Here is a 16,260-nt window from a genome sequence, read left to right as displayed (position 1 = left end):
CTAAGTGGGAGCCACAGAAGGGTGTGTGTGGTGTGTAAATGTCACCCACGTGGCTGTCAACTGTCCAAAGGTCGAGAAAGGAGTGGCTGGACAGTACGCACTGGGACTCTGCATGGGGATCAACATAACACAGTCAGAAGCCACAGGAACCATACAGATTCAAGTCAACAAATCCATGTGACAAGATAACTCGGCCACAGCTAAGAAACTCACAGCTTCCTCATCCAGTGGCAAAAGTGGGTACCAAAACCTGAGAGAAGAGAATAATAGTATAATATGCTGGTATTTCCTCTCTCTCTGAATGACAAAAACCCAGGCATCCGATTTTTGTGCTCTGAATACACTGAAATTTCTTGGTTGTTTTCAATGCGATCAGCCTGAGAAGCTCAACCTCACCCTGAACACAAGTTCCTAGCACCCTGCCCTGTACATGCAACTACTTGGATCTGAGCTTCCTACAGGAACAAAGAATTCAAGACTGCTGAACTCGTGGACACGCTCCAACATTTCCAGCAGCGCATGGCTTCTCTCCAAGAGGACAGACTCGGACATGCACTTACTGGTGCTCCTTCAGCCCTTTCGTCCCATCCATGAACAGGGTATACATCTCTGCTGACACAGATCACGCTCAGAAGTGCAGCTGAAGTCACATAAAGACAGCAGGCACAGCGAGCAGAGCACAGTGCACTCCTCTAAAGTATCAGCTCTGTGAGTGGGCTGGTGCTCCCTGCCAGCTCAGCCAGTACTCCGCAACACACCCCACCAAGAACACCAGCTCCCTGGAGCAAAAATTCCAAGGCATCTGTACACCAACAACATTTCATAAATCATAGACTCGGGACTTGGCTAGCTCAGGCGATCAGAGCCCTATAGGTGCAAACTTGCCCTGACAGTGGAGAAAAGTCCCGGGTGAGAGAAAGGATCAATTATAATCTAGGCAGCTCTTAGACAGGAGCCCCTGAGCAGGGCTGAGTTAGGGGCACTTGCGGTTACATAAAGGGGCACAAATAGGCCTTAGGTGTGGGGGGGGGGACTGCCATTGCCTCATGGGGGAGATGGGCTGAGGATGTAGCTGATGTCCTGAACAGAAGGAGAATGAGGGTCACAAAAGGGAACAGAGCAGTGACCTCACAGGACAGAACGACTGCTACTGGCCAAGTCCTGACCTGAGCAGCATACACCTTTCAGGTTTGGAACGTGAAGGTGTACTTTCCTTCTCACACCCTAACAGGAGTGAGTCATTGCTGAGGTGAAAACTGTCCAATGCTGCGTTGCTCACACACCCAGACCAGGTAAGAGGAGCCCATGGAGAGAAACACGGGGCCAGGGGGTCACGGCAGCCAACACTCCCAGCACCCAAGGTGCTCATAAAGGCAACTAATGACACAGTTAGACACTCTTGAATGTGAGAAGCAGTGAAGGAACCCAAATACTACAGAAGGGTTGGAGGCAATTATGGAGTAGAAAAAGAAAGTGCTGTGGAGGAAGTGAGTAATTAAACAGGCTTTCTCCCAAAGTTCACGCAGACCTCAAGGTCCTGACCAGCCAACGGGAGAAGATCGGGGGTAGAGCAGGGCCCAGCAAGGAACCTGCAGGGAGCCTAGAGTGGGATTTGGCTCAGCTAGGCTGGGCGCCATCCAGGCCAGGCCAGGGACCTTAAGGGAGCTCAGATGTGCTGGCCCTGGGCTCCCGTCCTCAAGATGCACTGAGCCAGTGGCCTTCCTAACCTGGCCACACCTGGCCAAGCCTCTCTACATCCAGATCTGCCCTCAGTGCCTGGCCTGCCCAAAGACACCCACCCAGTGCTACTGGGTACCCTGCATCTCTCAGGCAACACCCTCACAGGCCTGATGCTCCTCCCCAGGCCCACAGGTCCAAGCTGGAGAGACAATCACTGGAAGAGTCTTAAGGTGCAGAGGTATAACTCTGGAGTTTAGGCAGGCCAGGGGTAGGGAGAATCAACTGAGACCCAAAACCTGCACAGATCAGGATCAGGGGTGTATCTGGAAGTCACAGTCAGGTGATGCGGGGATTATGATGACCAAGGGTGGGTGAGCAGGATGAAGTCAGGCCACCCCAAGATGCCAGGCCTGGTGGGGCTGAGGTCAGGGGTTACCTGGAGATTCTGGCTAGGCAACCTCAAAGCAACATCCCCACGGGTTGGCCCTGGAAGTACAACTACAGACCAGGTGGAGTGGGGTGGGGAGTCAGGGTGAGCCCCAATCAACTGGGCAGAGACAGGGTGACTTGGGGGTTTGGGCCAGAAGGGATCTGGGTTGGAGGTGACCCAGGTAGTTCAAGGAGGGTGGGGTCCAGGGTAGAGATGACATGGGATTTATCCCAGACAGGGTGGGGATGACCTGGGGATTCAGGCCAGCCAGAATGATGGTGGGAGTGACCTCAACAGTTCAGGCCAGGCAGGCGCGAGGCTGAGGCACCAGGGTTCCCAGGCAGGGTTCACACTCACTGGGGGGGCAGCTGCAGGGCGGGGGCACCGCGCCTCTGGAAGGCTCCGTCCACGAAGACGCCGTTCTTGCCGAGACAGCGCAGGTAGAAGTGCGGCTCCTGGAAGCTCAGCTGCAGGTGGCGCCGCGAGATGAAGCTGGACAGGCCCATGCTCAGGTCCACCGAGCCCTGAGACGAGTTGCGACCGATGGTGACGCTGGGCTGCCGCATGAGGAACTCGAACTCGCGGCCCTCCAGACGCGCCAGCGCCGGCCCGGGGCTCTGCCTCACCGAGGCGGCCGCGGCAGCCACCAGGGCGGGCGGCGCGCCCGCGATCGCGCCCTGAGTCCCGGGCGGTGGAGGCGGCGGCCCGGGGGGCGCGGGCGGGGGCTGGGCAGGCGGCGGCGGGGACGCTGCGGGCCCCGGCGGCGGCGGCGGTGGCGGTGGCGGGGACGTGGCGGGACGGGCGGCGGCGCACCGCGCGGGGCTGCAGGGCGCAGAGCGCAGCGCCAGGAGGGCGCGGGCGCCGCTGTCCTCGCCGACTTCGGCCATGTTCGCGCAGCTCCGGCGGCGCGGCGCGGCGCGGCGCGGGGCGGGGCGGGGCGGCGCGGGGCGGGGCGGCCGGCGGCGGCGCGCGCGGAAACCCGGGCCGGATTCCAGGAGCGGAGCGGAGCTCCCGCGCCGCGCCCACCCGCTTTGCGCGCAACACCGCGCGCCGCCTCCTCCAGCGTGGGGCCGCGGGGATCCCCCAGCGAGCCTGGCTCCCCGGTTCCCGGAGAGCGGGGGAGGGCCGATGACCTATGCTGTGTGCTGGGCCCGGGGACGGTCTTCCACCCCAAGGTGGATGCTTCTGTAGCGCCCCGGGCGGGTTCCCTCCTGTGCCTGGGGATCGGGTCTGCCGGGGACATTGCGACCTAGCCCGGGTTCCTTTCTGATCCTTTTTTGGTGGTTTGGTTTTGTTTTGTTGCTATCCCAGGGATGGAACCCAGGAGCGCTCTAAGCGACGAGTTACATGCCCACCCCTTATCTGTTTCATTTAATTTTGGCAGTAAGGGCGGTGGGGTGGGATGTGAGTGGGGTCGAACCCAGGAGCACTGTAACCATCTGCCAACGTCTAGAGTCCATTTCTATTTTGAAATGATTTAGTCATTTATTTTATTTTGGCAATCCTGGGGCTCGAACTCAGGGATGCGCTATTATAATGCGAATTACACTCCCAAACTATTTATTTAGTTATTTTCTCATTGTGTTTGGCATATTGAAAATTGAACCCAAGGTCTTCACATTGAGCTCTATCCAGAACCAATTTGTATTTTTCATTAACTAATTTCATTTTTCATTAATTTAATTTAATTTTAGTGGGACCGGAGGTCCTTAAACTCAGGCCCTTCGCACTAACCTGTATGCCTAGACCTTTTATTTTTTTTAAATAGGGCCCAGCTTAGTCACTAAGGTAGCCAGGTGGGGCTTGAATTTATGATCCCCACCTGCCTCAGCGTTCCAGAGTGTTGGCTTTACAGGCCTCCAGCTATATTTGTCTTTTACTTTGAGACCGAGGTCGGTTTAAATTGCCCAGCTGGAACTTGAACTTGTGATCCTCCTACCTCTTTCAGAATCCTTCAACAAATATGCCAGGATTGCACACTTACACACAGATCTTAACTGAAAGTAAAGAATGGTACATTTGGGTATCATTTAAATCCCTTTAGAACTTCAGTTCTAATGGATTGGCTAATTCAGCCAGGTCCCCTTTAAAATTTATTTTCTTCATTTAATAACTGTTGAATTTGAAAAACTAGAAGTGGTCCCTGCCCTGGTGAAGCTTATAGTCTGGCAAGAGATACAGACATGAATCAAGACAATTTGAGGCGGCCCAGGGGAGATTTGCTGTGTGATGACTTGGGAGTGTAGGAAGGGGCTGGGCCTCCTAGGGTGGGAAACTTCCCTGCCTTCCTGTCCATCCCTTTGGGCTGAAACAGGCATTTAGCCAATTATATCTCTATATACCTATTTTGCATAAATGAATGAAAAGAGGTAAATATGTATCAGGGAAGCAAAGGACACAGTGTTTTTAAACACTATCCTAGGGCATTCATGTTGGTCTGTGTTTGTAGATGAGTGTGTTTGAACTGAGGGGGAATATTTTCAGGGAGATTCATGGCAATGTGTATTTTACTCTAATAAATATTTAAAAATTTTAAAACTCACTGCACCTTTTGATCACATCACCTGCAAGCAAAGAGGCAGGATATGGTCATCAGTACATAAACCTTGATTATGAAAAAAGAAAAACCTTGACTATGAAATCCTCCTCCCCACTCAGGGGAGGGTCTGAAAGCAGGCAGAAGGCTGAGCCCACGGATCCTCACAATGGAAAAGCTGCTGTCCACACTAGTGAGTCAGAAGGCCTGGTGCTGCATCTACAATTGCCAGATTAGAGAGCTCAGACCATTCTTCGGTCTTCTCAACAGAACCTTCCTTTTTCTGTCCCCTGGATGTCACATCCTGCTGCTTCTGCATCCTTCTGGGATCCTTCCTGCTTCCTGCCGGCTCACTGAGACCCTCAGATTTCACATAGTGCCATGATGACAACTCTGTCTCTGAAAAGTACTGTGCTTTTGTATCACTGCACAATGTAGAGACCTGAAGTCCACATGTGTGTACATGTATGTGTGTGTGTTGCAAAGTAAATCCTCTATGTAAACATTTCTTACCCATTCCAGAGCAAAGCCTAAACACTTAAGAGATAAATGCGGTGCCCCAGCCTGCTTCCAGCAGGCTGATTTGTTTTTCTTCTATAGCCACTGTCATTTACAACTCATTTTATAAACACCAATTCCAGGAAAAGATATGTCTGACTCTGACACCACAGGAAATGTGTTCAAACCAAGCATGGGGGAGAAAATTCTCTTGTCAGAATATGCTTGTGTTGAGACTTAAAAAAAAGGGGAACTGTTTTATTGCCTTGAGACAAATGACTCTTAAAAAAAAAAAATTTTTTTTTTTGGTCTTTTTGAGACAGGGTCTCACCATGCAGTTCAAGCTGATTTTGAACTCACTTTGTAGCCCAAGCTGGCCTCAAACTCACAATGATCCTCCTGCGTTAGCCTCTCAAGTGCTGGATTACAGGCGTGCATGCCCAACTAACTGTAAAATTCTTAAACACTTAACGTCTCACAGTTTCCATGGGTTAGGGATTCAGGAAGGACTTTTTGGGGTGAGTCGAATTCAGAGTATCTCATGAGATTGATCAAGAAGCTGGCCAGGGCTGGCATGGTGGTGCATGCCTGTAATCCCACAGTCTGGGAGGCTGAAGCAGTAGGATGGCAAGTCTGAGTCCACTGTGGGCAGCTTAGATGCTTGGCAAAGCCCTATCTCAAAATATATAATAATAAAAAGTTGGAGATGTAGCTCAGAACAAAGGTCTCTCTTCCATCTAGGGTTGAACAGAACAAAACAAAGCAAAACAAAAACTGGTCAGGGCCTCATCTGCTGGAATTTTGCTGAGGACCCAAGGTGGCACCTTGTACACCGAGGAAACTGTCCTGTCATCAGCCTGTGAATTGGCTTGCACATCCTCACAGGATAACAGCCACTCACTCCATGGTGGGGACTCCACGCCAGGGCCGAGGAACTGCCGGTCTTTTGTGACCTGACCTCAGATTCTAGCTATGTTGAATCCAAGATCGGCCCCAGTACCTGTAGAAGAGGCCCACACAGCAATGTGGGTCCCGATGAGGAGGTGACATGAGGAGCCAGCATGATGGTGCAGTGGAGGACATGGGCTTTGGGATCAGCTGCATGAAAGCTCCCTTAGAGCTGCTCAGCTGGGAATCTTGGGACTGGTAGGGGACTGGAAGTTCATCAGGACCCAAAGATCCATGTCTCTCCTTGCTTAGCAGCAGTGGATAGCAATCATAATGGGTTGAAGCTGTTACCCCAATTCTGTGAGTGAGGCCCAGAGAAGATTAAAATGTGCACAATGAGTCTCTGGTTAATCAGATTCTGCTTAGTCATTTTTTCCTGCTCTGTATTGTAAGAATCCTGGAGGACCTGGGAGAAAAACCCTGCAAAGTGTGGGGACCCCCAGGACTGATCCCTGGTACTCTCAGACTGGTCCACACAGGGCCTCCAGAACTGTCCTTTGCCATTTTTACTTTTCTCTCCTGGAACCTATTCCTGAGTTTCACTATAGGTGTGTGTTCTAGATACTATGAATCTTCCCATCCACCTTTCCCTTTGCAACTTGGGGGCAGAGATTTGTGCTGTGACCTTGTACATCTAAGAAGAGTGACTGATTTTCAGTTTGTTCCGCTGTTTTGTTTTCTTGCTGTATGTACAGGAGCAAGGAGTTCTAAGCTTCTCTTGTGCCAGACTGGGCCCAGGAAGTCAGTAACTGAAAATTATCAGTAATACAGCAGCCTCATTTCTGCTTCTCCTAGAATCATTTCAAACTTCTACGTGTACCACCCACTGCTTGATTCTCTAGGCTCTCGAGGTCACCTCTTCTAGAGGCACCTTTGGACCTGGCCACCAGGGCCACCCCAAACTTCCCAATCTTATGCAGTCCACTGCCATCATGGTGGAGGAGTCCCCACTGCAGACATAACTCATCCATGACAGCAGAGCCACCTGGACCCTAGCAGGAACCTTAAAGTGGAACCCTGGGCACAGCTGGGCAGATGGGACCATGTCCAGGCTTCAACCCAGGTGAATGCCTGCAGAAATGTGCTGGGGACATTTTATAGGCCTCCTTCCTTTATGGTAGCTGCTGGCCACACATAGCTACTGAGCACTGGAGATGGGATTGCTCCATTTGACATGTGCTGGAAGTGTCAAATGTAATATGTGCTGGATTTCAAAGACTTAGAAAGTGAGGAACGAGAAAATCTCATTAGTAATTCTTGTATTGATTATAGTTTGACCTGACAATATTTTTAATGTATCCAGTGAAACAGAATAAATTATTAAAACAAAACTCACCTTTTTTTTTTTTTAAGTGTTTAAATACTGCTGCTAGAAAATTTTAAAAGTCACGTGTAGCTAGTAGTTGTGATTCCCATGACATCTCTGTTGGATAGCATAGATGGTGCAGGACAATGAAACTGTCTTGCCCAAACAGATGTTTTTGTGTCAATGATGATTTAATGCATAAGCATTGATTTGGTTGTCTTTGTGATGTGTGCATGTGTGTGTGTGTTGTACTGGAGATTGAATCTAGGGCCTTTGCATTGAGCTACCTTCTCAGGCCCTTTTCACTTGTTAAATTTTGAAACCGTGTCTCTAAATTGCCCAGTGTGGGCTAGAACTTGCAATCCTCCTATTGTTGCAGGCAGCTGAGTTAGTTAGAAATATTACAGGCAGTGAGACAGGGCTAGGTCCTGGAAGGAGCCAGTGCAGAAGCCCAGATACCTTGCAACAATGGGGAGAGACAGACACTTCCTGCTGTGCGCCAGGCCTCAAGACAGAAGATCAAACAAATGCATCCATATCCGAAGGACTGATATTCTAAATAGCTCCCTGTCAACCTGAGGAAGCCAGGAGTCACCCTCCCAACCCACTAGGAAAGAGCCACTGCTCTCTAAGAATGTCTGCTCATGACTCGCTTCCCCATTTGTCCCCAATTTAATCAGTTTTACCTGAACTACTAATCGTACTGGCTAACCATAGTTCTGTCCTTATGCCCATCTGCCTTGTGAGTTCCCATTTTCCCACCTTGAACCCATCTCACCCCATGATAAAAGTCCCTGGAAAAGACAGAGTCCTGGGCAACCCGCTCTGGACCCCTTCTATCTCTCTTCAGACAGAAGCTTTCTTTCTCTCAGTAAATATATTCTACTTTTAACCTCTTCCTAAAATTCAGACTTTGATTTTAGAGAATACGAACTGGTACCGGACATAGTAAATTGGGAGTTTCATTCCCTTACATCGCCATCTCAGCCTCCCACAGTGCTAGGGTTAGAGGCATGTGCCACCGTGCCCAGCTGCTTTCTCTTTTAGAGATCAGGATGACCTGTAGGTTTTAGTATCCATGGGCTTCTGAGCTAGAGTCTCTTTCAGTTGAAGGAAGAAGACGCGAGGAAAAAAACAGCAGTCGATAGCTGTGGGGTGCTTTGGTTCTGAGCCATGGAAACCAACCCCGGCCAACCTAAACAAAAGGGAAATTTTGGAGCAAATACCGGGCAGTTCAAGAACCAAAGCGAATCAAGATCTACATTCCAGGATCTTGATTGCAGCCAGTGCTGCCATGGGAATTCAGCAGCACGGTCCCAAGGTGGGTCCCTCAGGATGCCCTGCTGGCATTAATCAGCTCTAAGTTTTCCGTTTCTTGCATCAGAGTCCCCGGGGGGGGGCAGCTCGTTGGCTCCGCAGAGGTTCTGTGCCCAGGGCTGGGCCAGCGGTGGACCGCACACAGCTGGCTGGCCAGTCCTCAAAGCGATGTCTGGTTACTGTTAGCTGAGGGGGAGGGAGTGCTGAGCAGGCAAAACAATGGGCCGGCACCGCCTCATTCCAACCAGATGTCGTCAGTGACCTGGGGAGGCTCGGCAACTCATCCGTCTTTGTCTTGGCTTTGGGAGTCCCAAGCTCATCTTTTTAAACCTTTAATTATGGATACACTTAAAATAAACAAGAGAAGGCACACAGTAAAATAACCCCACGTGCACCAATCACCCAGCCTCCACAATGACCTTCAGTCCATAGTCAAAGCTGTTTTAGCCGTAACCCATCCCAGCCTTCTCATATGATTTTGAAGCAAATCCCAGGTGTTAGATCATAGAATTCAGTACGTCTCTTAAAAGGATAATACTTTGTTTTAGAAACATAACCACTATGCTCTTTTTACCCTTAAAAGAGCCTTAACAATGCCTTATCAGGATCAAATGTCAAGCCAGTATTTAAATCTTCATTTTTCCTGGATTGAGGTATAATGGTGTATCAGTTGGCTTTCCAGAACTGTAATAAAAGACCAAAGACAACCAACTTACATAGAGGGCTTGTCGGGCTCATGGTTTATTGTGGCTCAGGGTTAGTCCGTGGGAATTAAGCAGCAGAACAAAATCACTTATCCCATAGCCAGAAAGTGAAAGAAAGAGGGGCTGGGATACCTTTTCTTCAAAAGCACATCCCCAGGGACACGAGACCTCCCACTTGGTCCCAGCTCTTAAGTTCCTACCACCTTCCCATAGCACCAGATCTTCAAGACATGAGCCTTTTGGGCTATTCAAGAGCCAAATTATCATGTACCAATATCTCGGTCACCCCCAAGTTTCCCTCATCCCTCTGCCATCAACCTTCTTCCTGGCTCAGTCTCAATGACTGCTGATTTACTTTCTGGTTTTCCCATTTTTACAAAATTCCCATCCACCAGGCCCTATAACACATGGGATTTTGAGCCTGGCTTCTTTCGGTAAATCCAAGGCTTGGGTGTTCCTTTATGCTGTTGCATGTATCAGCAATTCATTGGTTTTTATTGTTCATTGTATTTTATTGGATGAATATACCATGATTAAGAAGATAAACCCACTAGCTGATGGACATGTGGACTGCGTCCAGTTTGGAATTTTATGAGAAACACTGCTGCTGTGGACACTCATGGACTAGCATTTGACATGTGTTTTCATTTCTCATGAGTAGATGCCTAGGCTTGGAATTGCTGGAACCCAGCAATCTCATATACTAAGAATATGTTTAACTTTTAAAGAAATTACCAGAATCTTTTCCCAAGTGACTGCAGATCTGACATTCCCAACTGCAAAGGATGAAGTTTCTCTTAATCTCTTTCGGTCTGCTTCTTTTCCATTTCCTTCCCCCCATCTCTTTCAATTTATTTAAGAAACTGGGTCATTTGTTCATTAGTGTTTCCCACAGTCTGACTTTAACTGATTGTATCCAAGTTCATGTGAGCTAAAAAAAAAAAAACAAACAAAAGTTTTTCTGATAGTTTACTCAGATATCTGTCTGCCTATCTCTATATAGATACATACTTCAAAACATGCAAAATAAGAGTAGATGAGGAAACTAGAAAACATGTAAATGATGACAGAAAAAAGATTAATCTGTGGATACAGTCAGAACACAAACACAAACCATGAAATCTCAGAGACTGGTAAAGACAGTTCCATTTTAGTTCTGAGCTATCTCAGCAGCCCAAAGAAAGAAGGAAACTTGTGCCACCACCAGACTCACCAGACAAAGCAAGTTGGTTTTCCAGTGCAAGCTAACTTTTTTTCTTCTTGACGACAAAAAAAAATTACTGAGCATTATTCCCACTTCTTTATTAGGGACACAGTAGGAGTTCATGGGACCAAAAATCCTGCTGGTGGCCTCACCAGCACACAGTGATGCCAAGGGAATTCAGCAGTAGAGTGGCAGGAGGTTTCTTAGTGATCTGATGAGACATAAATCAGACCTCCAGTCTCACTTTTGTACGTACCAGCTGCCTTTGGAGTATGTACAGCTTTGATTCTGCTTAATAAATCTGTTTAGCTGTGCATGGTGGCACAGAGCTGTAATCCTAGGACTCTGGGAGGCTGAGGCAAGGGGACTGCAACTTTGAGCCCAATCATGGCAACTTAGCAGTTTAGTGAATCCATTAGAAAAAAAAAAAAAAGGTGGTGGTGTGGGGGGGTGCTGGGTATGTAATTCAGTGCAAAGGTCCAAAGGTGCAAAGTACTATAACTATAGTTATAGTACTATAGTCGATCATCAATTGAATAAAAAGTCAAAATTGTAATTCCAAGTCAAAGAAGGTAATTTTTCATTGCAACCTTACAGGTTCCTCACATGAATGGTCACCACCACAGGTCCCAGTTGTGCAGGGGAAAAAATGGTGCTATAAATATTACCCTTAACGAAGCATACAGAAACCTCCTCCAAAAACAGAAAAACAAAGAAAAAAATCTTAGTTCATTTATTTTTTTCATCCTAGAAAGTAGCATAAATTTTCATTTTCTGGCTAAGTACGCAAGAGAAATGAGAAAATGAACTCATGTAAAAATCTGTCCGTGAAAGTTCACAGTAGTTTCATCATAGCCAAAAAATTGAAATAAACCAGATGTCATGACATACATCTGCAATCCTAGCTACTTGGGAGGCTGAGGCAGGAGCACTGCAAGCTCAAGGCCACCTTGGTCAACCCAGTGAGACACTGTCTTAAAATAAAAAATAAAAATCAGGGCTAGTGGTGTAGCTCAGTGATAGACGGCTTGCCTCACATATGTGACGCTCTGGCTTCCATCCTAGCACTGGGAAAAAGAAAGAAAGAAACAACCCAAACATTCACCAATGGATGACTAGATAAACACGGTCAATGGGATATTATTTGGCAATAAATAGAAAGGAGATGCTGACGCATATACTGCGATGTGGCTGCACGTGGAAAATGTAGTCAAAGAAGCTACATATTGCGTGATTCCTTTTATAGGATGGGCAAAGCCAGAGAGACAGGAAGAGGATTAGTCTGCAAGGGACTGAGTGTGAGAAGGTTAAGGAGGGAAGGTGACGAGGAAACGGGAGTTTCTTTTTAAGTGCAATGAAAATGCTTGAAAATGAACCAAGGACAGGGGCTGGGGACTTAGCTCAGTGGCATAAGCGCCTGCCTTGCAAGTGTGTGGTTGTGAGTTCGATCCCTGGTACCAGTAAAAAAAAAAAACAAAATGAACCAAGGCAGTGAATGCACAATTGTATGAATATACTAAAAACCACCAAATGGCATAACTGAAGTGGGTGAATCATATGGTACATGCATTAGAACACTACCTGAGAATTTTTGGGGGAGGGGCTTGGGGTACCAGAAATCAAACTCAGGACCCTGCCTTTGCCAGGCAGGTACTTATGCTACTGAGCTATAACAGCTAAAGTTTTGTACAAGCTCAATTCGGTTGAGTGCAAGTTAAACTTCTTTTCTTCTGTGATCATTAGGAAATTGGTTTATTTTTTATTTTAAAAAGCAAAACAGAAAAAGGATTGAAACAATGTAAGATAGATAACTATACTACTAATCTGTTAGTTCATCAAAAAGAATAGTTCGTGCTTCCATTGTCTGATGATTGATCATTTCTTTCATGCCTAAATCTTGTAAACTGCACAACGACTTCTAAGATAACAATATGCAATAGATTAGTGTTAATTTCCTACTTTTAAAAAAAAATTCTGTATCATTTCTAAACTAACTTATTTTAATCATACTTTCTAGGTATAGTCTTGAGTTGTATCTTTCTTTAAAAAAAAAAAAAGCAATACACAATGTTATCACTTTCAAATGTTTTGGTTTCTTTTTTCAGTTGGCTTCCTTGTAAAGAGCATGTTAATGCAGACCCAGAGGGCTTATTGTATGTTATATCCCTTTAATCCAAAATGACACATGGCCCAAGTGTTTGAGAAGTAGCAGGACAGTGGCCAGCCACGGGGTATAGTTCAGTGGTTCTGGACTAGTGTGTGTGAGGTCCTGTGTTCCATCTCCAGCACTGGAAAAGAAAGGGAGAGAGGAAGAGGGAGAGGAAGAGGGAGAGAGAGAGGAAGAGGGAGAGGGAGAGGGAGAGGGAGAGGGGGAGGGAGGGCCAAGAGTAAGTTGTTACTTGAGACCAGAGACTGCCCCATATTCTTATGGGGGGCCAGTGGCCAGCTTCCCACTCACGCACCCAGGACCCTACATTCAGCCAGCTCATCCTCTCCAATAAAATACATATTTGACTCTGACCTTGCAAACCTAACTCAGATAAATTCATATTTCTTGAGCTAAGCATTTGTTCTGAGGTTATTTCTACCCGGGGGCTGCATTTCCACATGCTCTTTGCCGTATCCATGGCACAGGCAGGACCCCTTCACTGAGGAAGGGCCCTGAGCCAGTGCAGGTTTTGTTCCATTAAAGCTTGACAGGGAGTTCCCTGCTTACTTGGAGCCCTATTATTTATTCAGAGTCCGGACTTTGCTGCCCAAGTTAAATGATTTCATATTCTCTGGTTTTTATAGCAATTTGTAAAGAGTAAAAGGGACGAAGACGTCATTAGAGTGGGTACTCTTGTTTGCTGTGCTATCCTGAGCACCTGGAACTGAGCTAAACTCATAACAGGTGTTCCAAAATGACCTGTCCAGTGAACGCAGGAGGATAAGCTTATAGCAGTTACATGAAATATAGGATGTCACATGTTATTTTTGTCAAAATCATTCCTTGCATGCAGAAATAGTCTAAAATTCAGGTTTAGTTAGTGGCTTTCCTCTCCATTTTCCAGCGTTGCCCAGAGTTATCTCACTGTGTCACAGCTCTGGTGCTGCTGGGAGATGGGGATGGGGTGGGATTCCTACTTCAAATCCTTCATTTTTACGTTGGCACCTGCTGGTTTCACCTCCGCACCCATCCTGTGAGTGCTCAAAGACTCCACTGCCTCTTGTTTTATGCCCAAAAAAGTAGACACATAGACTTTGAGGTACTCAGTGAGACTCATAGAAACTGATAGTGAAAAAACAACCAGACTGGTCACAGAAGCAACCTGCGTCCCAATTCCTGGCTTTTTTGCAATATGCTGTGTTATAGTGCGTTGTGTATCAGGGCTTTCTGTGTGCTAGGAACTGTGCTAGGTGCCCTAGATGTGTGCAGTATTTATTTCTCTAGATGACCCTGTGGGGACCCTGTTGTACAGGCAGCGAAACTAAGCTTTCCTGCCAGTGGGTTCACTGTGCTGCTGTGAAAAGGGCAGCTGAGGTCCAGCACTCAGGCCAGTCTGGTGCCAAAGCCCTCTTTAGCTCTTTATACCTTCTGCTCTTTGTTAATTGATGCCAATTAGTAATGGAAGAGGCAGTCACTGAAATATACAAGCAAAAAAGCTTTTGCACAGGGCCTTCCTACAAAACGCTTTGTAGCCCACGTGGAAGAAAATACAGTTCCATCTTTAGCTTAGTGAAATTGATGCACGTGGTATAAGGGACACCGGAGAAGGTTCTAGAGCTACTTCCCTCGGATTTGACTCTCTCCCCAGCAAGCATTTTCTTACTAACTGCATGGACCTGGGAAGGTCATTTCATCTCCATGTGCCTCAATTTCCCCAAACCTCCAGGTGAAATGGGGGTCATGTGTGAAAACAGTGCAGCACCCAGCAGGAGTTCTGGGTATGGTGCTTATTATGGGATCAAATCAGATACAACTATTGCTCAAATAGGGTTAATTGGTGTTCCTCTCCTAGGGTTCAACCCAAAATTACAACTGAAGCTTAAAGAGAAAGACAGGGACTGAAGCAGAGGAGTCTAAGTTGAAACCTTCAGAGCTGTGAACAGAAGAGAAGGAATTAAATGGAGGACAATGAGAGAAAATGCAACCGGATATTGGTGAACTCTTCTATAGGGGACTGTATGCCCTGGTTGCAAAGGCAAATGTAGCTTCCCACATCTATGAAGAAACCTGTATCCTAGAGAAGGAAATGGAATTTGAGAAGCCCTGGCTTCCAGCCCGACTCTCAGCCATTTATAAAGAGTGTGGGCGTACTAAACACACACAGCGCCAGGGTAATTGAAAACAGATGAGTTGCAGCCTCCTGCGTTGCTGGTACCTTGCAAATATGCAGCCTCCCCAGGGTGGGGTGTGGGGAGGCCACACAATGCGTGTGAAATGTGCAGGCCTGTCTAATACCTATGGATCGTACTTTCTGTCTTCGGTTTAGCCTGGTAATGCTTCAAAGGAAAGGGTACACAAGCTGGCTAAGAGTCTCACCAAGTTTAGTTAGGAAAAAAAAAAAAAAGATTAAAGCTATACAACAACGTTTCCCTCCCTCTTTTTATATATACTAATGCCATAAAGCTAAAGCAGCCAGTTGTAGAAATGAAAGTGAACCAGAGTGTGGATTTACTGGATTTGAATCTTTCCCCAGCAAGCATTTTCCTATGAAGTAAATAACAGGAAATTCAGGTGCCGAAGGATCTCAGGAATAAAGACACCCAGATAAAAGGATGATGACTGTCTGAGAAAAGCAACAAGTACTTACAGAATAAAATGGAAATACAGCTCAGAGAATTCTGAATCTTCCTCAAAACTAACAGTTTAAGGTCCAGATTCCCATTTAGAAAGAGCCAAGCTCAATGATAAACACAGAAAGAAAATGGAGCTTATGCAAAATAGCCACGGTTCCACTTGGTGATCACTTTCCCTCAGTAACTACTCAACAAAAGGTAGGGAGCTTTGCCACACAAGCCTCTCATCTTGGCAAAATTCAATTGGCCATTGACAATTTAAAATACTAAGAGCTGGCTGTGGTGGTGCACACCTGTAATCCCCGCAATCTGGGAGGCCGAGGCAGGAGGAGCACAAGTCAAACTCAGCCTGGACAACTTAGTGACTTATCAAGGCCCTGTCACAAAATAAAAATCTGGAAAAGGGTCTGAGCATATAGCTCAGCGCAAAGGCCCTGACTTCAGTTCTCAGTGCTGGGTTAGGGATAAACGATGCAGGGTGATTCTCCCCTCCAAGAGTGCCAGAAATAAATCACTATTTGAGGAAAACAGGAAGTGTGTCTTAAGGGAGGCCAGCATCAGAAGTCCTGGCTTCTAGTGACAACTCTGGTGACAGACATGTGATCTCAGGCAATGTTGTGAAGTGGTTAATGGTTATAGGCTGGGGTTAAAAGGGCAGAACCACTAGGTGTTTCCCCAGTACCATTCTGACCTTCCTCTTAATGAACAGAGCGCAGATTTGCCTGGAGTTATAATGAGTTCAGCTACAGATAGATCTATATCTCCCAGCCTTCCATGAAGCCCAGGGTGGTGACCACAGGCTAAGATTAATATGCTGAAGCAGAAGTCACAGAGTTCGGGGTGACCAACTCATCC

The 16,260-nt window shown here is 47.0% G+C and overlaps 1 protein-coding gene across 2 annotated transcripts in view; it reads right to left on the bottom strand.

Moving 5' to 3' along the window:
• Positions 1 to 3,022, bottom strand: part of Foxk1 (forkhead box K1) — a 54,862-nt gene extending 51,840 nt beyond the window's left edge. For both annotated transcript variants that reach the window (XM_063234112.1, XM_063234113.1), the window contains exon 1: positions 2,468 to 3,022. In XM_063234112.1, coding sequence (XP_063090182.1) covers positions 2,468 to 2,997 — 530 coding nt within the window. In that variant the 5' untranslated portion in view covers positions 2,998 to 3,022. The remainder of the gene's footprint in view (positions 1 to 2,467) is intronic.
• Positions 3,023 to 16,260: the final 13,238 nt, after the last annotated feature.

This window comes from Cavia porcellus, unplaced genomic scaffold, assembly GCF_034190915.1.
Source record: "Cavia porcellus strain 051 isolate PalLab524CR breed Dunkin Hartley unplaced genomic scaffold, mCavPor4.1 scaffold_23, whole genome shotgun sequence".
Classification (NCBI taxonomy): Eukaryota; Metazoa; Chordata; class Mammalia; order Rodentia; family Caviidae; genus Cavia; species Cavia porcellus.
This window is presented reverse-complemented; position numbering and strand designations above follow the sequence as displayed.